The sequence below is a fragment of the Trifolium pratense genome, linkage group LG4, assembly GCF_020283565.1.
Source record: "Trifolium pratense cultivar HEN17-A07 linkage group LG4, ARS_RC_1.1, whole genome shotgun sequence".
Classification (NCBI taxonomy): domain Eukaryota; kingdom Viridiplantae; phylum Streptophyta; class Magnoliopsida; order Fabales; family Fabaceae; genus Trifolium; species Trifolium pratense.
In genome coordinates, this window is record NC_060062.1 from 360,261 (window position 1) to 383,937 (window position 23,677).

Sequence of the window (23,677 nt, forward strand, 5' to 3'; positions counted from 1 at the left end):
ATTTTAGAAGGGCAGTTTAATTTGGTTTTTCAGTTTCTTAAAAAATATTTAAAAGTTATTACTTTTATTCAAAAATAAATTATTTTAATAATGTAATTGACCCCAATGGTGTGAAACTAATTAATGTTAGAACAGACAAAAAATTAAATTAGACGGTCTAATGAACTAGTGGTAAAAAAAAACAAAAATATGATGTAGTAGTAGTTTTTTCTTAGCTTATAAGTTGATTCTCTTGAAAGGATAGTAATGTCTTTTTCCACAACATTATTTTTGTCATAAACATAAACAACCTCAAACATTTAAAAAACATATATTCTGCTGCATATGAATCCAAATCTCACGTTTGACTCAGTTCCAGGTTGCTTATTTCCTTCCTTTTTTGTTAATTTCATAATTCAGACTTTTTCTCTTCGCCACCTTAAATAATTAATCACAAATTTTGATCCTTTCCTCACAAACCCTTTCTATATTGTCACGTTCCAAACTTTGGTTCCTCAAACCCAAAAAACAAAAACAACCTTATTCATTCATACTCTACGCATGTTTTTCTTCAATGTTTTTATCTAAAGTTTTGATTTTTAGCTATAAATCTGCATTTTTTTTTTTGTTGATTTCTGATCTGGGTATTTTCCTTTTTCATATATTCACTTAATCACTTTGAAGCTTTGATCGTGTATCTTATAAAAATTTCATCTTTTTCCTTTTTGATTTTGTGGTATAATCATGGGTGGTTGTATCAGTAAAAGAGAATCTGAACCACAACAAAGACATATTGCTGTTTCTGCTAGGCATAATCATAATCACAATCATAATCACAATCGATCAAAATCCCCTTATCAACAACCTAACAAACATGCCCCAAGAAGTCCAACACCAAATGTTCAAAGACCAGTTATAAACACAATCCTAGGTAGAAAATTTGAGGATGTGAGAAAAAGTTACACAATTGGTAAAGAATTAGGGAGAGGACAATTTGGTGTGACTTATCTATGTACTGAGAATTCAACAGGTTTGAAATATGCATGCAAATCAATTTCAAAGACGAAACTTGTTAGTAAAGCTGATAAGGAAGATATAAAGAGAGAGATTCAAATCATGCAACATATGAGTGGACAATCAAATATTGTTGAGTTTAAAGGTGCTTATGAGGGTAAAAATTCAGTTAATGTTGTTATGGAACTTTGTGCTGGTGGTGAACTTTTTGATAGGATTATTGCTAAAGGGAAATATAGTGAAAGAGCTGCAGCTTCAATTTGTAGACAAATTGTTAATGTTGTTCATATTTGTCATTTTATGGGCGTCATGCATAGAGATTTGAAGCCCGAAAATTTCTTGTTGTCTAGTAAGGATGATAATGCTACTATCAAGGCCACTGATTTCGGCTTGTCGGTTTTCATCGAAGAAGGTATAATTTTTTATTCATTCATTGGTCTTTCTTTCTTGAGTCTTGAAAGTTATTATAGTAATATTTGGGAATTATACTGAATATAAGTAAAAAGCAACTTTATAGGTTCATTGAATAAAACATGTATCTGGACTAGTTTGTAGCATGATATATGATATATTTTTTTCTCTCTTAAGTAAGAACATGGAAAGTAATGTACTACTGTTCCATTATGTATTTGGTTATAATGTTATGTTGGAAATATAGGGATATGGAGACTAACATGCATGCTTGGTTTGCAATAAAAAAACTGCAAATGCACGGTTAATCTCGGTATCTATAGAGTTCTTCTAGGACAAATGTAATTTGGACCATGCTTTCAAATTGCAGTTGTGTTGTGGCTACTGCAATTGTAGGCATTGAACTGTTGCAATGCATATTGTTACAAAACTTCATTGTTGCTGCGCGAACTTATTATATATTAGTACTAAATATTATTATTTATGAAACGACTTATCTAAAACTCTCATATCTCGTAGAATTCCTCCCAAATTAAAATAATAGAATGCAAGTCTTTGCAATGATGTCATCTGTATCCTTTCATTTGCACTGTCAGAAATGGTATGAAGCTCGCAATGAAGTTTGATCAGGAGTACTGAGATGACATAATTGATCAAATGAATCATAATGGCAGAATATATAATTTCATCTGTTGAATATGTTACAATAGTTTTATTATTTGGTTTCCTAAAATTTTTGAACTTTAAAGTGGTTTACTAATGTCAATATCATTACAATGTCAAATTTTAGAAAGAAGATTACTGCTTATTTTAGTTTCATCAGAATCCATGACACACATGGCAATGACATGCATATTATGTTATGCATATTCTTGTCTTTTGATCAGAGGATTTATCATTTTAAAGAGAATGATTGTCTTCCTTTTAAAATATATACTAACTTTTTTTTCTTTCTGATTATCTATTCGCAGGAAAGGTACTCCGAGATGTAGTTGGAAGTGCTTATTACGTTGCACCAGAAGTTCTACGTCGTAAATATGGGAAGGAAATAGATATATGGAGTGCAGGAGTTATATTGTATATCTTACTTTGCGGTGTGCCTCCATTTTGGGCAGGTAAAATCAACTTGTTCATTAGTATTTTCATTATGGAATAGTTAATCACCTTGTACTAGGCTTGAACTAATTTTTCCCTAAAATATGTGTTCTAGAGACGGAAAAGGGAATATTTGATGCCATATTGGTAGGTCATATTGACTTTGAAAGTCGTCCATGGCCAAGCATATCAAACAGTGCTAAGGACCTCATTACTAAGATGCTTACACAAGATCCAAAGAAACGTATTACTGCTTCTCAGGTTCTAGGTAGGTAACTTTTATTCTGTTTTCGCCTCATCAACTATTTTGTTGACTTCTTTTTTCAATGGCAAAAGTTAGTATAGTTACTAGTTAGTATAACTGTTAACTGATAGCAACATTGCGGTATCCTTAGGAATTTTCTTGGTTAATATTTTGTAATTACAGCCTCATCTACTAATTGACTCCGATGTAATTTTTGGATTATTAGAGCATCCGTGGCTTAAGGAAGGTGGAAATGCTTCTGACAAGCCAATAGACAGTGCAGTACTTTCCAGAATGAAGCAATTCAGAGCAATGAATAAACTAAAAAAACTCGCCCTCAAGGTTAGTACAGCCACCATATATATGAAGGGACCAGAGTGCTCTTTTATGCTTATTTATTAAATGGCATATTGTTACTTCTTTGCTTATTTTATAGCATAAGAAAACTATTTCTGTAACAAAAGATGATAGTATCGAAAACTGCCTATGGACATGTCACAAGCCGTTTTCATAAGTTCTCCTAAATAGTAGTATCACAATTGTTTATTTCAGTAGATAAGCTCATACAAATAGGCCTAATGTATTTTCAGTCGATAATTACACATTGAGAGACAAAACTATTTGCCTAATGTTCTCATCATGACTTTTAGTTTTTTGAATTTGTTTACCTTTATGGTGCCGCATATGTGTACATTTGAGATGAATTGAGTGGATTTTGATAAATATTTCAGGTCATTGCTGAAAATCTTTCTTCAGAAGAGATTCAAGGTTTGAAGGCAATGTTTACAAACATGGACACGGACAAAAGTGGTACAATCACATATGAGGAATTGAGGGCCGGATTGCAAAGACTCGGCTCAACGCTTACTGAAGCCGAAGTGCGGCAGCTTATGGAAGCCGTAAGCCATTACTGATTTACAACATCTGTTTTGTTCAAATTTTTTTTTGTTTTGTTAATTATTCTAAAGCTATATTCCTTTGCTTACATTTAGGCTGATGTAGATGGAAATGGATCAATTGACTACATAGAATTCATCACTGCAACAATGCATAGACATAGGTTAGAAAGAGATGAACATCTTTACATGGCCTTCCAATATTTTGATAAAGACAATAGCGGGTAAGTGCTTCTACCTTCACGTTCAATTTTTTCAATCTTTCGCATATACCCTTTAATGAACATTGATTAGAGAATCACCGCTTAACATATACCTTTGTTTTTATTTGATTCCATCACAGTTTTATTACAAGAGATGAACTGGAAACAGCCATGAAGGAATACGACATGGGTGACGAAGACACAATCAGGGAAATTATATCCGAAGTTGATACCGATAATGTAAGCCTATTTGTATTTTACCTTGGATTTGCTTTAATTAAAAAAACGGTACAATCAGTAAGGTGAACATATCAGAGTCGTCAGATGAAGATCAAATGACTCATATTCTAACCTCGCAAAACATGAATTCGAAATATCAGCTGTCTAATCTTTCATCTGTTGGCTCGGATTGCTGGCTGCACCATTTTTTAATTACAGAAATTTTTACTGACTTGTTATACAAGTTAATATTTCTAGTTCCATAATTAAAACTCAATGTTGTGATTTCTCAGGATGGTAGAATTAACTATGAAGAATTTTGTGCAATGATGAGGAGTGGAGTCCAACAACAAGTCACACTATTCTAAATAAATCATACAATTTTGTCACTAGTTTGAGTATCCTGCAGCCAATACCAGCAAGTGAAAAAGCTTAAACTTCTTTATTTTTATACATGATATGATAGGCATGTAAAGATTCTTTTATAGATTTGTGGTAGTGAAAAATTAAAATGCTATTATGCTTGAGTGGTTAATCTACTCTCTTATTTCTCTTTTTGGCTTCTTTGAAGTCTAAGTTTTGAGTGATCTTGTAATTTGTTTTGGAAACAAAGAAAGGTGATTTTCACATAAATAAAGTAAGATTTTTTATGATTACACGACGCTTCCACATTCTTTCTAAACCAAGGTCCTGGGTTCAACCCCTAACTTGAGCACGAAGCATCGTTAAAACTCTTAAGGAGAGTTTGGCAACTATTTGGGTCCCACAAGGCTCGAGGGATAAGTTTCTGCAGTTGCGCACAGAGGATACTAGGGTTACACCGGAAAAAAAAAATGATCTTGATAAAAAACCAGGAATCTTGATGTTGTCCTTTCTGACAGATTAGCAGGAACAAGGAAGTGAGAAACATTCTTGCTATTTGATCACCTTGGTTTGTGTGTCCACCTGAGAAATGAAAATGAAGCTTCTGTTGATTCTCTTGTTATATCCTTCCACAACATTATTTTGGTCGCTCAAACATTTTAAAAACATATATCCTGCATATAAATTAATCACAAATTTTGATCCTTTCCTCAAAACCCTTCTATATCAACTTTCAAACTTTGGTTTCTTCACACCAGAAAAACAAAAACAACCTTCACACTCTACGAGGATTTTTGTTCCAAAGCTTTGATTTTTAGTTATAAATCTGCATAGTTTTGATGAATCCTGATATGGGTTTTTTCCATTTTCACTTAATCACTTCGAAGCTTTGATCTTGTATCTGATAAAAATCTCATCTTTTAAATTTTTGGTTTTGTGCTATAATCATGGGTGCTTGTCTCAGTAAAAAGGAATCAGAACCACAACATAGACATGTTGGTGTTTCTGGTATGCATAATCACAATCACAATCATAATCACAAGAATCATGAACCCTATGTGAATCAATCAAAATCCTCTTTTCAACAACCTTACCAATTACCTAACAAACATGCTCCAAGGCCAAAACCTATTGTTAAAAAACCAGATACAAACACAATCCTAGGTAAAGAATTTGATGTAAAAAGACCAAACACAAACACAATCCTAGGTAAAGAATTTGATGTTAAAAGGCCAAACACAAACACAATCCTAGGTAAACAGTTTGATGTTAAAAGATCAGATGCAAACACAATCCTAGGTGAACAGTTTGATGTTAAAAGACCAGATACAGACACAATCCTAGGTAAACAATTTGAAGATGTAAGAAAAATTTACACACTTGGGGAAGAATTAGGGAGAGGAAAATGTGGTGTGACTTATCTATGCACTGAGAATTCAACTGGTTTGAAATATGCTTGCAAGTCAATTTCAAAGAGAAAATTTGTTAGTAAAGCCGAAAAAGAAGAAATAAAGAAAGAGATTCAAATCATGCAACATATGAGTGGAAAACCAAATATTGTTGAATTTAAAGGTGCTTATGAGGATAAAAATTCAGTTCATGTTGTTATGGAACTTTGTGTTGGTGGTCAACTTTTTGATAGGATTATTGCTAAAGGGAAATATAGTGAAAGAGATGCAGCTTCAATTTGCAGACAAATTGTTAATATTGTTCATATTTGTCATATTAAGGGTGTGATGCATAGAGATTTGAAGCCTGAAAATCTCTTGTTGTCTAGTGAGGATGATAAGGCTACTATCATAGCCACTGATTTCGGCTTGTCGGTTTTCATCAAAGAAGGTAACATTTTTATCCTTTTTATGGTTTTTCTTTCTTATAACTTGAAAGTTATGTGATGTGAAATGTAGCATAATCTTGAAATTATTGGAAACTGTTGAGTATGGCTCATAATTTCTGAGTAGGCGCAATGGTCGAACTTCGTTATCATACATCGCGTATTTCTCTGTATGCATTTTCCTATCTTTGTCAAAAGACATGACACGTTTACTAAAACTTTCATATTAAAGAACTGAATTGTCTTCTTTTAGAATTGACACTAAAACTTTTCTGATTATTTATTTCCAGGAAAGGTATATACTGATATAGTTGGCAGTGCATATTACGTCGCACCAGAAGTTCTACGACAGAAATATGGGAAGGAAATAGATATATGGAGTGCAGGAGTTATTTTGTATATCTTACTTTGTGGTGTGCCTCCATTTTGGGCAGGTAAAATCAAGTGGTTCATTAGTATTTTCATTATGGAATGTAAAAATTACCTTCTACTAGGCTTGAACTAATATTTCCATAAAATACGTTTTCTAGAGACGGAAAAGGAAATATTCGATGTCATATTGCAAGGTCATATTGACTTTGAAAGTCATCCATGGCCAATCATATCAAACAGTGCTAAGGACCTTATTCGTAAGATGCTTACACAAGATCCAAAGAAACGCATCACTGCTTCTCAGGTTCTAGGTAGGTGACTACTTTTATTCTGTTTTTGCCTCCTCAACTATTTTGTTGACTTTTTTCAACGGGAAATGTTAGTATAGTTAGTATTACTGTTGATTGATAGCATCATTGCGGCATCGAAATCCTTAAGAATTTTCTCGGTTAATGTTTTGTGGTTTATGTACTAATTGACTCTTATATGAGTTAGTAGAGCATCCATGGCTTAAAGAAGGTGGAAATGCTTATGACAACTGACAAGCCAATAGACAGTGCATAACTGACTAGCCAATATTATAGCTTATGGCAATAAGCTCAAAAGTTGTTTTTGTAAGGTCTCCTCAAAAGTATCACAAGTGTTTATGGCGGTAGGTAAGCTCAAATAAGCTAATACAAATAGGCCTAATGTCTGTTTCAGTCAATAATTACACATTGAGAGACAAAAATATTTGCTTACTGTTTCTTTCAGGTAACTGCTGAGAATCTTTGTTCAGAAGAGATTCACGATTTGAAGGCAATGTTTACAAATATGAGGAATTGAGGGCCGGATTGCAAAGACTCGGCTCAAAGCTTACTGAATTTTAGGCTGGTGTAGAGGGAAATGGAACAACTGAATACATAGAATTCATCACTGCTACGATGCATAGACATAGGTTAGAAAGAGATGAACCTGTCACATTCTCAAATTTTGACTTAAAAATTGCATTATACCTTCTCGTGTTGTGAAATAGCGGCTATATCACTATGCTGTAGTGGAATATGATCTAACCGTTATTGTTATGTGATAGACTATTTAGTACAAAATGATGCAATCCGTGAAGTGAACAGATCAGAGCCGTTCGATGAAGGTTGGATGACTCATATTCTAACCATGTGAATCGGATTCAAAATATGAGCTGTCTAATCTTTCATCTGTTGGCTTGGATTGCAGGCTGCACCGTTTTTTAATTACATCAAATCGAAAATAATTTTTTATTGACTTGTTCTACAAGTTAGTATTCTCGTTGCATAATTTAAACTCAATGTTTTAGTATATCTCAAGATGGTAGAATTAACTATGAAGATTTTTTATGAATTTCATATACAATTAAAGTAAGATATTTTATTCTTACGCGACGCTTCCACGTTCATTCTTAACAGGTCTTATTATATATGCATAAGCATAACCATAATCACCAAATATTCCAATGCAATCTATCAAAATAATAATAATAATAATAATAATAATATTCCATTCTGTGTCTTATTTAGTAAATAAACACTCTCATCTTAAATCAAACTTTATCAACTTTGATTAATATTAATACAAGCATGCATATAGAAAACAGAAACATGTATTAATCTTGATTAAAAACCATGAATCTTGATGCTGTCCTTTCTGACAAGATTAGCATGAACAAGAAAGTGAGAAACATTCTTGCGCTGATCGCCTTGAAGTTGAATAATCTTGCCAAGATCCTTACAATTCACAACATTTCCATTGCAACAAAACTCTTTCTTGAGATCTTTTAAGATCTTCTCATAGCTAAACTCCTTTTTCAGCCCTTGCACCGTCGTTAAGCTCTTCTTTCCATTCCTTTGTTGTATGCGAATATGCACGTACTCTTTTGTACCCGGTGCATCCGATTCTTTAGCCTCTGCAAATGGATCGAACGTGCTTGGGATCTGAATATCAACCATATGTACACTTCCTTTGTGATTAACTCTTAAGCAACTGCAATAAAATTGGATTCCAATTAACTTTCGCGAGATCGTAGTTATATTTTAAAATTGATTTAGTAAAGTTGGAATACAAATCTTCTGATCTTCATCTAACAAGTGAGATTTCTTAATTATGTGGCTATGTGCTTCTCCTAATACTTCATGGAGTATGTTCATGAACATGTACAAGATGTGCACTTTAGAAGATAAATTGATTAAAAATAAAAATATTGATGAGATTGTGATCAAATACATATAGACATATAGTTGTTAAAATAATAATGATTTTTTATTCATATATATGAAATGAAAAAAAAAAGATAAACAAGGAAAAGATAGAAAGACAAACCTAGTCTGCAGAGGGAGATAGGAAGGCTAGAAAACAAAGAGATGAGAGTTGAGGAGATTTGGAGTGTGGAGGTAGTATATATAGGCACGAAGTTAATGGTCAATGTTGATATTGTTTGACCGAATATTTTTATCCAGAACTTCGCAATTGGATGTATGAGTTTCAGTAATAGTTGTTACTTTATTCACGGATAAAAAAAATACATGCAATTTTAAAAAAAAGTTGAAATAATTTACATGTATAAAATTAAAAGTTTTTATTCTAAGAATTTGTTCATCATCAATTGCAATGGATGATACTTAATTGAGGAGTTGACGTGTGCAGAATATATATATATATATATATATAAGGTGGTTTTAGATGAATGGAGTATCCTATTCTTGATGGGATTGACAACTGGTGGTATGGCACCATGGACCAAAAACACAAGATAATTTGTGAGGCAATGGTGGAAGAGAATGAGGGCTAAGAGAATCTAAGACTCAAAATTGATTTGAAGATTCCATTCTTTTTATGGTCTTATCCTTTGCAAGAATTTTCTTTTCCTAATTAGTATTTTTATTTATTTATTTGTATATCATTTTTTCTGAAATGATGATTTTACGAATGAAATGTGTCATCGTGTGTGTGAATATTATAAAGGAAGAGAATATTTTGTATGAAGTTTGGTATCATTTAACTTGAACAAGAGATGGTCTTTATCACATGTATGCCTTCATGCGTTACACTATATTGGACACATTAACGGTGTTAAATGGCTCCATTGCCTTGGTTTCCTTACCTAAAAATACAACAACTTTTCATATATCAATTTTGGATCAAACTCTTCATTGTTGCACAATCTTACATTGGTTTTCCTATAGGAGTGGGTATGAAAGGGGAAATATTCATTGAAAAAATAGATCAAGAAATAGTTTGGTTTGATTCAACTACCAAGATGATTAATCAGCTTGGTCTTAAAAGGAAAAAGAATAAGAATGGAGTTTCAAACTTTGGACTTTACAGTTGCAAGTATCACAATTATTATCAAGAATTTGACATGCTCTTTCTAATTGCCTAGGCTATTTTTTTTAATATTTAGAATTAGACAATTCTTTAGTCTGGGTCTCATGTCGAAATTTTGATAATGAAGATATTGGAAATATACTTCGAAGTTGGGTGACTTTTTTTTACGTCTCTCTTAATACTTTGTGGAAGGATCACAACAGATTGGTGTTTAATAAGTACTCCAACCGCTTCTACGGTACCCTAAACTTAGGCAAAATTGACTTCTTCATATAGTTAATCAAGTACAAATGGTAGTTAATAATATTATTAAATTTACGACTTATATGCAAAGTTTTGGGTCCATCATTCCTATTAGACAGGACTCCCACGACTTATATGCAAAGTTTTGGGTCCATCATTCCTTAGTATTTTACTTTACTATATTTATTTATGATGTTTTCTCTCCCGACCCCCAGTGTTTCTTTTATACCCCTGAATTTTCAATTTTACCCTTTAAAAAACTTCGGTTTGTAGAAACCGAAGTTTTTTTTTGCCTTGAAAATAAATTTTGGTTTCTAAAAACCGAAATTTACTCTAAATTTGCACTAGAAAAAATTCGATTTCTCCGAACCAAAGTTTTCTGCAAGGACAAAATTGGAATATTGGGGGTATAAAAGAATCATGGGTCGGGAGAGAAAGCATATTTATTTATACGATGATAGCATACTGATTCAAATCATATTTGTGATCCAACATAAAAGATATTGGAAATTTGAAAAATAATAAATTTATTGAAATAAATTATTATTAATTTAGTTTTGGAAGGTACTAATTATCAAAAAAGAAAAAAAAATTAAATTAGCTTTATTTTATCTCATTAGTTTGTTAAGATTTCTTTTGCCGAATTTTTTATTTTTTTTTTGGAAAGGTTTTGGCGAATATTTTGTTGGAAGAGATAAATGCTAAATAGAAAAAAAAAAAAAAAAAAAATTGTTGAGATATTTATGACAAATAAAATCATCGTATGTGTGAGTGCACATTTAACCCTATAAATCCCCGTTTGGCAAAACGGTGCTATCAATCAGTTAGTATTCTTCTCTTTTTTCAATGGCTTCCAACTATATTCATGATGATGTTGCCTTCTCCATTCTATCAAAATTACCTATTAAATCTTTAAAGCGATTTCGATGTGTACACAAATCATGGTCCCTCTTATTTGAAGACTCTAGTTTCATGACTAAGTATCGCAACAATTTCTTATCCAACACTCCTTCTTATGACGGTGATACATCTCTCCTCATGAATATACGTTGTTATGAGTTGTATTCTCTATCCGGTGATAGGTTCGAAAACAAAGTCAAATTAAATTGGCCAAATCCATTTTCAGAGGGAAACTCTAGGTTTAATATTTGTTGTTTTGGCAGTGCTAATGGTATACTTTGTCTCAGTTACAATAACTATGGTGGTCGAAGAATTGTTTTATGGAATCCAACTACGGAGAAATTCAAGGTTATTCCTCCCAAGTTTGGTGTTAGTGTTACTCTTTATGGATTTGGTTATGACAATGTTGCAGATGACTATAAGGTGATTCGTCAGGTAAAATTGCCAACGATCTTTCATCGTCTCAACAATGATATCTTATTCGATAAAGATTCATTTTTTCTCCACTGTTGGGAGATTTATAGTCTAAGAAGTAATTTGTGGAAGAAACTTGATTTCAATATGCCCAATTGTAATACTGATATAGTGTCTTCTTTAAATGGCCATCTCCAAGTGTATATGAATGGAATGTGTCATCGGGTGTGTGAATATTATAAAGGAAGAGAACCTTTTGTAGGAAATTTGGTGTCATTTGACTTAAACAAAGAGACGGTCTCCGTCACATCTATACCGTCACACGTTACACTAGATTGGACACAATTAACAGCCTTAAATGGCTCCATTGCCTTGGTCTCTTCAACTAAAAAGGCGACACTTTTTCATATATCAATTTTGGGTGAAATCGGTGTGAAGGAATCCTGGATCAAACTCTTCATTGTTGAGCAACCTTGCGTTGGTTTTCCTATCGGAGTGGGTATGAAAGGGGAAATATTCATTCAAAATATAGATGATGAAATAGTTTGGTTTGACTTAACTACCAAGATGATTAAGGAGCTTGGTCTTAAAGGAAAAAGAATGGAATTTCTAAGTGGCTATCCAATTGCAAATGTCACAATTATTATCAAGAATTTGGCATGCACTTTCTAACTGCCAAGGCTATTTGTTTTCCTTTTTTTAACATTGCATTTTCTTCATTGTAGTTTCTGAACCTGAATATTGTAGCATTTTATTATTTTATTTTATTAATCAGAATGTGTTCAATACAATACGGTATAACATGAATTTTAATAGTTATGAAGAGTGACAAGATGATTTGCCTGATATTATAAGCTACTGTATTATGGTATATCCATCAAGCATTACATTACATATTTGGGATCCAACTTAATCTTTTGATACTTTCAAGTACATTGCTATCCTTTTCATCACACTCAAAATTCTCCACTGCCCCATTTGACCAATAGACGTATAGCATGTTCCATTAATCTTTTATCTTTTCAAACTTGTATGAACAAACAAGGTGTATCCCTTTTGCATGTACAAACAAGGCATTAAGAAATGACTAGGTGAAGAATACCAAGATAAAAAGGAAAATGAACAGGGCCAGCAAACCACATATCATCATGATCTGACCCTTTGCACTAGTCTTCTTCATCACCATCGCCACTCTTTTCTGAAACCATAAACAAAGAGACGCGCTTGAGCTACACATATCAATATTGTCAGATAGCAAAAACTAAAAGTAGAAACTCACTTGGACAAAATCTAAACGATTGGATGTACTATCCATCTCATTGCCAAGTTCATCTAGAATTTTTTCCTGAAGCATCACGATTTTAACAATTTAAGAAAATTCAGTCAGCAACAAAATCAGAAATGATGAGAGCACAACTTCTATTGAAGACACTTTGAGGAAAACACATAACTACATAAATGTCTGCATCATAGGACATAAATATCTCAAAGCTACCTGGCCGAGGAGCTCTTCATGTATCGTAAGTCCAACACCTCCGATTCTTTGTACACTTAAACTAAGCTCATCTAACTCCTCATCCTGCTTTCTATCAGCAACAGTAAACATAACGTTAAAAAAAGGATAACTAGTGGCTTCCAGAAAGGATATGCATTTCTTAAGGTTCCCCGAGTTCGGGGTAGTTTTCTGTTTTATATGTTGAAATTATCAAAATCCAAAACTAGTTTCAGGTTTGAATTTCAATTTCAATTTGGAGTTGAGTTTCAGTTTCTATTTTTGAGTTAAGCCACTCTATTTACTTCTTCACTTCACTATTAATTTACCCAATATAAAAAAGAAATTGACAAATTATGAAATAGGAATCAAACAAAGTAGAAAGAAGATAAAACAAAGGATGTATACAAAGGATATATAATCTTCCTAAACAAACCCAACCCCACAAACAAAGTAAAACAATTAAGCACAATTTACTATCATCAATCGAAAGTCCACTTCTGAAAGTACTTCTTCTATATAATCAAAAAGCAACTAGGATCACACTGTTGAAAATCAACCGCAGGTGATCACTATCCATTCAACAGTATCTAAAGAGCTAAACTCATATTAGATCATCAAATAACTAAATCATACAGAGATAATTGGAAAAATTTGATAGAAGGAAGAACATAATAATCAAAAAGCAAGATTTAGAATTTCAAGATTGAATAGCGTTTCAAAAGTTTCAGATAACTAAACTCATTAGTTTCTCAGTTAAGTTACTAAATTTTGTAACCGGTATTGTGGAGCATAATGGACAAGTTGTGATTTAGAATTTCAAGATCGAGTAGCGTTTCAAAAGTTTCAGGAGCATGGGACACGCACTAACACTGAGAATACTTAATTGAGAAACTACCCTTTCTACTTCCAACTCAGTAGTTAGTTCCATAATGGTCACCTTAACTGAGAAACTAGCCTCCCTAGCTTAAAACACGAGATGCAGCCCCCAAATGCTATATCTCAACCAAAGGAGTCAGGGGATAACAATGCCAAGTAAGAAAAAATAAACACAAAAAACAGGGTAACAACGTTGAGTCCAGGAGGTAACCGGTACGGTGGACTGAGAAACTCTATCGAAGGACGACTTACGACGACACACACAGGGAAGGTTACAGCGTTGCTCACATGAATGGCGTCACACAGGAAAGGCGTCGCTCGCATTAACGATGCCACACATAGGAATAACATCTCACAGGAACGGTGTCGTAAAGGAACAGCGTTGCGCACATCATGGCTGCGACGTGCCATAACTGGAACAGAGGCGGTGGAAGCAAAACAGCAGGGGTGGTCGTTCATAAGAGAAAACGCATGAAGCGTCAAAAGATAATACACGATGGATACAGGGAGAACGCTTTCGGTGTTAAAATAAAAACAACAATCAGAAAACGTAAATTAGCCTAACATGTTTTGTTTCCAAATTTAACTTTTAAAACAAAAACCAGAGACACACGATCACCCAGAAGGGCTTGAGCACTGTATTCCGTGCCTATATGTATGTAAAAGTTATTCTCCATGGTTTAGACTATTTTTTCCTAATTATCTTTTTCTTCTATAGGAATTAAAAACGGAATCCACCATTTCAGTTATATTGTTTATCTAACAGTAATAGTAGATTTAAACAACATTTAAAAAATTAGCAAGGATGACAAGGAAGAATAATATTAATTAACAGAATTTCCTAGTGGAGTAGCACAAAAAACATATGTGCATATTTTCACAATTGAATGCAAGTAAAAAGGATCCCACATCTGGTTAGAAAGCAAAATATAATGAATTCTGCTTAAGAGGTCAAACTAATAACCAAGAGAATATTTTCCATCCCATGCAGAAAAGTGACCACAATTGCAGTTTGATATCATGAACAAGTTCACAAATTCAATTTAAGGTGGGAAAAAGGCAAATAATTCAAAGCCACATGCAAGAGAGATGAAGGGAAGAAAAAGTACTTTATAAGAAGCATTTGCCTATCTGATTCTGATTCTATGAAATCATCATTATCCCCAGCGGAATATTGGTTAGACTTGGACGTACTTTGATGAGAATCTGGAAGCCTCATTAATTCCCTGTGCATCCCATTTATACTAGCATGAGTTGCTGTATTTGATCCCTTACCAGCTTCCACTGTTTTCTTAACGGTGCGCACCTATTAATTAACAACATTCATGTGTGCCATGCAGATAAGTAAAAGGCAAGGAAATGGAAATCTAATATGTGTGAATTATATATGCTAAATGAACAACTTTAGATTAGGTTTAGAAAATTTTGGCAGTGTATTGTTCAGTCTTGTTGAAGTCTAGCATAGGCTATGGATACCTGGGTCCGAGCATTGTTGGTCCACCTCCTCCGGTTTTCAATCTCCACTTCATCAATGCCATACCAAGAAGGATCTCTAGACGCTACAGAAATTGCTTTGTCCAATTCATCCACCTTTCTATCAAAAAATTTACATATTTCAGCAGTTTGAACAGGTTGTATCGCAGCAAAACATACCATATGTAAGAATAAGGATCTTTCACAAATATTGCCAATGCTTAACATGTGTGATAAAGAGATGATATATATTCTCAATAGACTAAGGGTATGCTTGTGGAGTTGGAGAATATTTTCTATCTTAAACCTTCAGTTTAATCCTTAAACAATCACTCTCTCTTGAATTTAGTCTCCAAACTATATAAGTACAATAAGTATTCCCTAAAGTATATAAAATCCGTCAATTTAGTCCCTGATATATTTTTATCGATAAGCTGTTTATCAATAAACTATTATATCAATGTTTCAACTAACGATATTTACAGATATTTTGCATACAATGTTCACGAATTAAACTATTCAGCAAAAGAACTTCTTAACATGGGAAGATTACTTACTTCCTCCAACTGATCTAGATTAAACTTCAAACCTAACATACCTTAAGTGTGTTTTTAATAATTCACACATCTTAGTTCATGCAAATCATGATAACTAATTTAATAAAAATTCATTTGCCAAATTGTGTAAGCAACTACTAAAAATGCAATAGAGACAAACCTGCCACTCAATACTTCCACAAGCAGCAAGAACTTCCTTTGAAAGGTTCAAATACTCCCCACTATCAGAGGTGTTTTCCCATTGGTGAAAATTAGATTGCAACCTATCAATCTTGCCACACAAAAAAAAAATTAATAATAAATAAATATCAATCACACCGAATTTTCGTCATCAAAACTTTGCATTAACCAAGTAATTGGACTCGAGTGGTTAATGAACTCCCCCTAGTATGAACTCTGGATTACTAGGGTCCCTTCCCTAACAACCAGATGGTTAATACAAAAAAGGAAACTTTACATTAAGGTTCATAGTTACAGATCGCAATTGGGTTTTCTTCAAAACCTAAACTTTGCATTAACAACAAAATTAGGAACTAGGTTTTATTCAAAATCAAAACTTTGTATCAACAAAAATAGCATAATTAGATCAATTATCAAAGAAATTATCTCAATTAGTGATTTTTTCAATACGCAATTAGATTGGATCACGTAATTATCTCATAAATGATGTAAAAATTCATTGGGAAATGAAGGTGAAAAAGAAAAACTTACAGAATCTTGAATATCTTCTTTGACAACGTAAAATGGATCTTGAGCTGAGGGCATTTTATCGTTGGAATTGGAAATTTGTAAAGAAGTGAAATTGGGGAAGAAATTGAGTCTAATGATAGAAATTGAGTAGAAAGTGAGAGGAGTTTTTTGTTGTTTGGGATCAGAGAAAGTTAGCTGAAAGAAAGATAAAATATTTATCTTTCATTTTTTATTTTTTTAATGATTTTATGTTCCCTTATTTGTTTGATTAAAGAAAAGGATTTTTTATTATTATAAATTATATTCTTATATTTTAAAATTCATCAAAACTATAGTAATGGAGAGAGAGAAAATTGAAGGTTAAAATGGAAATTTTGTATTGGAAAAAACAATATTTAACTTTGTAAAAGTTAAATGTACGAATTTTGAGAATAATTTTCTATATGAAGTAACTTAAAATGTGCTTTATGACACATATTAACTTGTTTCTAAAGAAAAAACTAGAGTATGAACGATCTCTATAAAGAAAAACAAATAAAATATTACTTTTTGTCAGTAGTTTAGTGATGAGAATTTAACATTTTAACATGAATAAGTGGGAGTACTGAAGTTCGAACCCGAACTCTGTATATTACGTGCAATGACTCCGTCAACTGAACTATACTCACGAGACAAATATTTTTTTTTTATGTTTTTCTGTGTAAATAAAATATTTTTAAATGAATTCTCTAGATTATTGAGACACTGTTAACCTGAAAACTAAAAAAGTAACCTTTATTAAAAAAAATAATAGGCTTAAATCCAGTTTTGACCCCTCAAGATTCACAACTGTGCAATTTGAGCCTATAAATTTCAATTGTGCGATTTTAACCCCCTAAATTTTACAATTATTCAATTTTAGCCTCAAATTTCAACTACTCGATTTTGACCTCAAGTTTACCTCTTTTTGCATTTACTATATTCGTTTGACTTTTTTTTTACCAAATATTGCTTTTGTGGCATTTTAAAATAAAACCAAAAAATAAAATAAAAATGTTTTTAAAATTTTAAAAAACATTTATAAAAATTAAAATAATATTAAATATTAATAGGCAAAAAAAAAAAAAAGCGCCAATATTAATTAGATTTCAAATCAAATTGTTACCATAAACAAAAACCCTTGTGCGTCAAAAATAAAAATAAAAAATAAAAAAGAATAAAACTTGCCCCGCACGTTATAGTACAAAGGTATAAAATCCAAGAAAATAAACAAACCCTAATTTAACACTTGACGGCAAAAGAAAAAGAAAGAAAAAGAAAAATCACCGGAGCTTCTACAAATCATCTCCATTACTCTCTGCTTTCAACTTGGAAAATGGAGGAAAGTGTTTTTATTTCTAAAATATTAAATGATTTTAGTGGTGATGATTATTTGATGGTTGAAAAATTACTAAATTTGCGTTCTGAGTCTTTGGCTAAACAATTTAAAGATGATGTTTCTTGTGTTCTTCGTTCCAACAACCTTAAATCTGTGGGTGTTTATTGCAACAATGATTCTGGGTCGAAAACAGCCGAAATCAAGCGATCAAAGGTAAATGATTGTGGTAGTCTTAAGTTTTCTATGCTTGAATCAAAGAATCATGAGGTTGCTGCTTGTAAACCCGATCAGCGTGTTGGGAAAATGATTCTCAAGATAAGAAAAAGTGATTTAATGGCAAGAGTTGATTTTGGAAATGTTGGTACAAAGACCCATGAAGCGGCTTCTGAGAAATGTTTGTCCGGTGAGGGTTTTGAGAAGAAACACAATCATGAGATTGCTTCTTGTAGACCCGATGAGAGTGTTGGGAAAAGGGTTATCAAGATAAGAACAAATGATCGATCAATGGGAGTTGATTTTGACAATGTTGGTACAAAGACTCATGAGGCTGCTGCCGAGAAATGTTTGTCCGGTGAGGGTTCTGAGAAGAAACACTATCATGAGGTTGCTGCTTGTAGACGCGATGAGAGTGTTGGGAAGGGGATTATCAAGATAAGACCAAATGATCGATCGCTGAGAGTTGATTTTGGCAATGTTGGTACAAAGACTCATGAGGCGGCTCCCGAGAAATGTTTGTCCGGTGAGGGTTCTGAGAAGAAACATAATCATGAGGTTGCTGCTTGTAGACGCGATGAAAGTGTTGGGAAAGGGATTATCAAGATAAGAACAGGTGATCATCGATCGCTGAGAGTTGATTTTGGCAATGTTGATATGAAGAATCATGAGGCAGCTGCCGAGGGAACTTCATCAGATGAGGGTTCCAAGAAGGAAATGAAGAAAAGAAAAGCTAAGGATGAAAGATCAAGCAAACCGTCAAAGAAACATAAGAACCTCGGAAACAATGATAATGTTAATGACCAGATAGAAGAAGAGTACCCTGAGCTTCCATTGGCATTTAAAGAAAAGATTGAAGAAATGGAAGGTAGTGAGGTGAAATTGGTGATCCAGAAGGAACTAACTGCGAGTGACGTGGACAAAAGCAAAAGCCGCTTCTCCATTCCCATAAAGAAGATGATTAAAGATTGTAAATTTTTGAGACTAGAAGAGGAATCGTCTTTGGATTATGTGCGTCAAAAGAAAACAGATGGGAAGAAGCTTGATGGTTTTTTAGTGTCTGTGTTGGATCCGAATCTTATACTCCACGATGGTATTTGCTTCAAGAAGTGGAAAATGGCGAAGAATACTGAGATTTACAATCTCACAAAAAAATGGAATGATCTTGTAGCAAAAAACCTTTTCAAAGAAAACGAAAAGGTGCAACTCTGGTCTTTCAGAAGTCATCAAAAGCTCTACTTTGCACTCGTCAAGCTCCAGCCAAGATCGATTAATCAATGATGCTGATGCGCGTACTTTTATATATAGTCTTAAAATTCTCAGTATTTAGACTTTTTTTTGCTTTATTTACTTGCATTAGAATTGTATATATACTCGGATATTATTAATAGTAGAAGAGTTTATGGACTAGATCTTAGTTTTTATCTCATTTCCTTATTTTCATTTTATTTCTTCTATGCTACTTTATTATTATTGTTGTTGAGATTGCCATGCCCTAATAAACTAGAGATCATGATTGACATTTCAATCTATTAGGAAGAACATTAACTGGAATCTAGCACATCAGAACAAATTTTGAAATGATAAAAGCTTCGTTAAATTGATTTTCGGGATCTAGAGTACTAATCCATTTCTGAGTCTCACATAGCTATTTATTTAGTAGTACTCTGTTAGTGAGTGCCTCAGTAACCAGTATCACATGTAATACATAGATAAAGCTGTTGTCTGCATCATCACCCGGCTTGAAGCAGAGGAATAATCCCAATCCCAACTAGTTTACCGCGACTAATTTTCTCAAAGCTCTTAGCAGTGAATACTTTCACCCCCTATATGGAATACCAAGTCAAAAGAGTTTGTAAAACACAAAAGAAATGAAATAAATAAAGTGTTAAGTAACTATATAGTTATCCAAACTCATGTCCGATTAATATAGGCAAGATAGCTGCCCTTGTTTTTCAAAGATTGCTCTTTGCAAGGAGCAATTCTAGGCCGTGTCGAAAGACGATAAGAGAAGTTATTGAATTTAAAGGACTTTAGCCTTTTAACAAAAACTGGTGTTCTTGGTGAAACTAGTGTGCCATTCACTGTCTCTGGTTCTATTCCAGAATCGGATATTGCAACACATAGCAGCATAAAGGAAGTAAGGAACTACTTGTAACTTGCTATCTATTATAAGTCTTGTTGAATCTGGTATGCTTTTGGAAAAGAGAATGATACTGTTTCTCTTCAAAGGTTGTCAATGTCGGAAGACGGGCCTCGCGTGATCATCAGAGATGGAGAGGTCCGTCTGTTAATTGAGCTTTGTCAGATTGGTAATTATGTGTCACAATCTGCAGCACCTAGTACTTAGAAGAACATTTCAGTTGTCCCTGAAGTGAGACAGGTTTGGGCTGAAGAAGATATTGTGAGGGTTAGATAGGTTGGTGCATAGAACAATCTAGTTGGCTTGGTTTCTGCGTAAACTTTCGATTTTCTTTCTTGTTTAGTTAATGTGGAAATGTAGATCGGTAGGTGATCAATAAGCCGCTGCGTCTGTTGTGTTCATCCCTCTACTTATCAACATGGTTGAGACTAAAGCAAATAGTGCGAGATAACTTGCAACTCAAACAATTGCAAACTTGGTGATTTTGTCACAAAATCAAAGATAAGTGACAAAATCAAATATAAGTTAAGTAGGACGACAAAAAGTATTTCAAATATAGTCCAGTTGCTTGATCCAAGTCCACATAACACAACAAAAAAATATGCGGTTTCTTGCCTCGGATCACTTTCTTCATGTAAGGATGTAAGAAGGTCATTTGTTGCCTCATTCTGGACACATGTTTACAATCATACCCCTATTAGGCATATATTTAAATAGGCTCACTCATTTGTGAAGAAGCAGTGAAAATTGTTAAGAATTTATCCTATGCGTGCAATCTCGTCATAGTTAACTTACCAAAAAATTCAATGAACTTGCTGATAACACACCATTGTTCTGCAACATTTGACTCGGAGTCAAAACCAAATCAGTATGGCTGCCTCAGTTTCAATCCCTCCAATCACAGTACCAATCACACCATCAGTGTTGAAACCAAATTCTGATCTTTGCTACATCAACCTGAACTGAATGATCTATAATAAGTTCCATTGGAAACACTACATGCAATAAGTCCACAATATAACAGACTCATTCAAGAGTGTTATATTTGCAAATTTAGTCCACGTTAAGTAATTTGTTCCTTAAAATTAATTAAATATCAGAGTAATATCTGAAATTGATCATTAGTAGTCATTTTGAGTCGTCAATTTAGTGTTAAAATTGTCTTAAAGGACTAACGTTGTTCCATATTTTCGATTCAGTCTCACATTAGTCATTTTGTAAAGTAAGAGTCATCGATCATTTTACATGACTTCAAATGTTTGTAAATTTAGTGGTAGAATACATGCTCAATGATATTTTTGTAATTTCAATATATGTAAATCCCCTCAATGATCGATTAATCAATGATGCTGATGCGCATACTTTTATATAGTCTTAAAATTCTCAGTATTTAGACTTTTTTTGCTTTATTTACTTGCATTAGAATTGTATATATACTCGGATATTATTAATAGTAGAAGAATTTATGGACTAGATCTTAGTTTTTATCTCATTTCCTTATTTCATTTTATTTCTTCTATTATACTTTATTATTATTGTTGTTGAGATTGCCATGCTCTAATAAGCTAGAGATCATGATGGACATTTCAAAATGATAAAAGCTTCATTAAATTGATTTTCGGTATCTAGAGTACTAATCCATTTATGAGTCTCACAGGTATACCGGTATTGCATATCGGAATTTTGGTTATCCAATACGAAGTTGATATGGCATCTTGACTTTGCTATGCTCAAAATAGTGTTGTTTTTCTCATAAATCGGTATAGTCGTTATGTATTGATATCGTAACTGTTAATGTTTCAGGCTTTTACTGGTTAATGTTTCATAAATCGGTATAGCCGTTGTGTATTGACTCATATTAAAAATAAATAAAAACAATGTGAAGTGGTGGAGTGAGTGCTGAGTTAGTGTGGGTGGGTTTCTATTACCCTGAACCCACTACCTATAGGTAAACAAACTCACTACCAACTCTCATATTTCATAACACCTGTCTTCATCACCTTCACTTCCCTTCTCATGTATTTTTTGGTTTGTTAGTTGTTTGAATTTGAGATTTTACCAGCCCTATGTTGATTAAGTTTGTCCCTTCATAACGCTTGAGTTGCATCAGAAACATGAGATGTGAACAAATCATACACAATTGACGTTCTTTACTTATCATGTATTAAATACGACTATTAGGATCATATGTGTCAACCATCAACAAGAACACATACTACATGCATATAATACCGATATCTTTTTTAGAAGAATTCATTATGTCTTAAATATGAATTTTAGAATCATGTCATGTGACAATGAATATGTATATTAAAATACAAAATGCTAATAAATTTTAACATGTGTTACATTTAAAATTATTTATAAAATAAATGAATTTTAAATAATCACAGAGAATTTTTTATTATTTTTTGAAAAAACTATAAATTCCACCGATTTTAACTTTAAACTTAGACAATTAATACCGTCGGCTTTAATTATTTTCTTGATCTCTCATTTTTCTTCATATATACTTTTATATACTTTTGTATTTTATTTTCTTTCATTTATTTTTTTTAACACAAACATATATATATTGCTAATTTAGACTCATCTAAAAACATGAAGGTCTAAATTACCAATGCGTACATTTTTACTTTGGACAAAAAACCTTTGACATTTAGTTATTTTACACTGGAAAATTGAGGGTTAGTTAAGTAAATTTTATTAAATGTTGTGCACCCATTTACTAATTTACACCCACTTAATTATAAATATATGCAACCTAAATAAACAACCTAAGAAATCAAAAAAGACAATTTGATACAATCCAAACACAATCCAAACATAAAGTCGTAGAAATGAATTACTGAATTAAGGTACCTGCAGCTTCTTCAACAAGGAACCACATGTGTTTTATCCAATAAGAGGGTTTTGAGCTTCAGTTACAGCCAATGAAGTTAAAGAGCAACTTAGCCTGCACCTCCCTACACAAAAAAACAACATGAACAACACGAACTGGACCGGTTTTTCCCCGGTTCAGAGCTTCAGTTATAGCCAATGAATTTCAGAGCGGTTCAAAGCGTTTTTCCCCGGTTTAACGGACTAGCGGTTATGGCCCTTCTTCCGGACTGGTGTTGTGCCCGGTTCACGGCCGAAATGGTCGAACCGGACGGTCCGGTCCTTAAAACATTGGGATGGACAACACGAAAAACAAAAGGAGAAAAACAGAAAAACTAACCTTATTGCTATGGTGGATCACCACCGCAGCCACCGCCAAGACAATTCCAGCAGCGCCAAGCCTGCGATAGAGATCCGCAATGCTCATTCAACTTTCGCATCAGCACTTGCAATTGCAAGTTCGTCTT

At 33.1% G+C, this 23,677-nt stretch overlaps 4 protein-coding genes and 1 pseudogene across 4 annotated transcripts; 3 read left to right on the forward strand and 2 right to left on the reverse strand.

Moving 5' to 3' along the window:
- The first annotated feature begins 273 nt into the window (after positions 1 to 273).
- Positions 274 to 7,842, forward strand: LOC123920551 (annotated as a pseudogene).
- Positions 7,843 to 8,122: 280 nt separating this feature from the next.
- Positions 8,123 to 9,107, reverse strand: LOC123920554 (protein translation factor SUI1 homolog). Its single transcript, XM_045972833.1, has 2 exons — positions 8,965 to 9,107; positions 8,123 to 8,628 (listed from the first exon to the last, which is right to left on the reverse strand). The coding sequence occupies exon 2, from the start codon at positions 8,592 to 8,594 to the stop codon at positions 8,262 to 8,264; it is 333 nt and encodes a 110-aa protein (XP_045828789.1). The 5' UTR covers positions 8,595 to 8,628; positions 8,965 to 9,107; the 3' UTR covers positions 8,123 to 8,261.
- A 1,957-nt stretch (positions 9,108 to 11,064) lies between these two features.
- LOC123920552 (F-box protein CPR1-like) lies at positions 11,065 to 12,276 on the forward strand. Its single transcript, XM_045972831.1, has one exon. It carries the CDS (start codon positions 11,185 to 11,187, stop codon positions 12,196 to 12,198), a length of 1,014 nt encoding a protein of 337 aa, XP_045828787.1. The 5' UTR covers positions 11,065 to 11,184; the 3' UTR covers positions 12,199 to 12,276.
- Positions 12,277 to 12,324: 48 nt separating this feature from the next.
- LOC123920553 (syntaxin-61-like) lies at positions 12,325 to 16,823 on the reverse strand. Its single transcript, XM_045972832.1, has 7 exons — positions 16,639 to 16,823; positions 16,088 to 16,198; positions 15,374 to 15,487; positions 15,007 to 15,203; positions 13,022 to 13,112; positions 12,806 to 12,871; positions 12,325 to 12,724 (listed from the first exon to the last, which is right to left on the reverse strand). Exons 1-7 carry the CDS (start codon positions 16,690 to 16,692, stop codon positions 12,614 to 12,616), a joined length of 744 nt encoding a protein of 247 aa, XP_045828788.1. The 5' UTR covers positions 16,693 to 16,823; the 3' UTR covers positions 12,325 to 12,613.
- A 1,015-nt stretch (positions 16,824 to 17,838) lies between these two features.
- Positions 17,839 to 19,605, forward strand: LOC123920556. Its single transcript, XM_045972834.1, has one exon. It carries the CDS (start codon positions 17,972 to 17,974, stop codon positions 19,466 to 19,468), a length of 1,497 nt encoding a protein of 498 aa, XP_045828790.1. The 5' UTR covers positions 17,839 to 17,971; the 3' UTR covers positions 19,469 to 19,605.
- Positions 19,606 to 23,677: the final 4,072 nt, after the last annotated feature.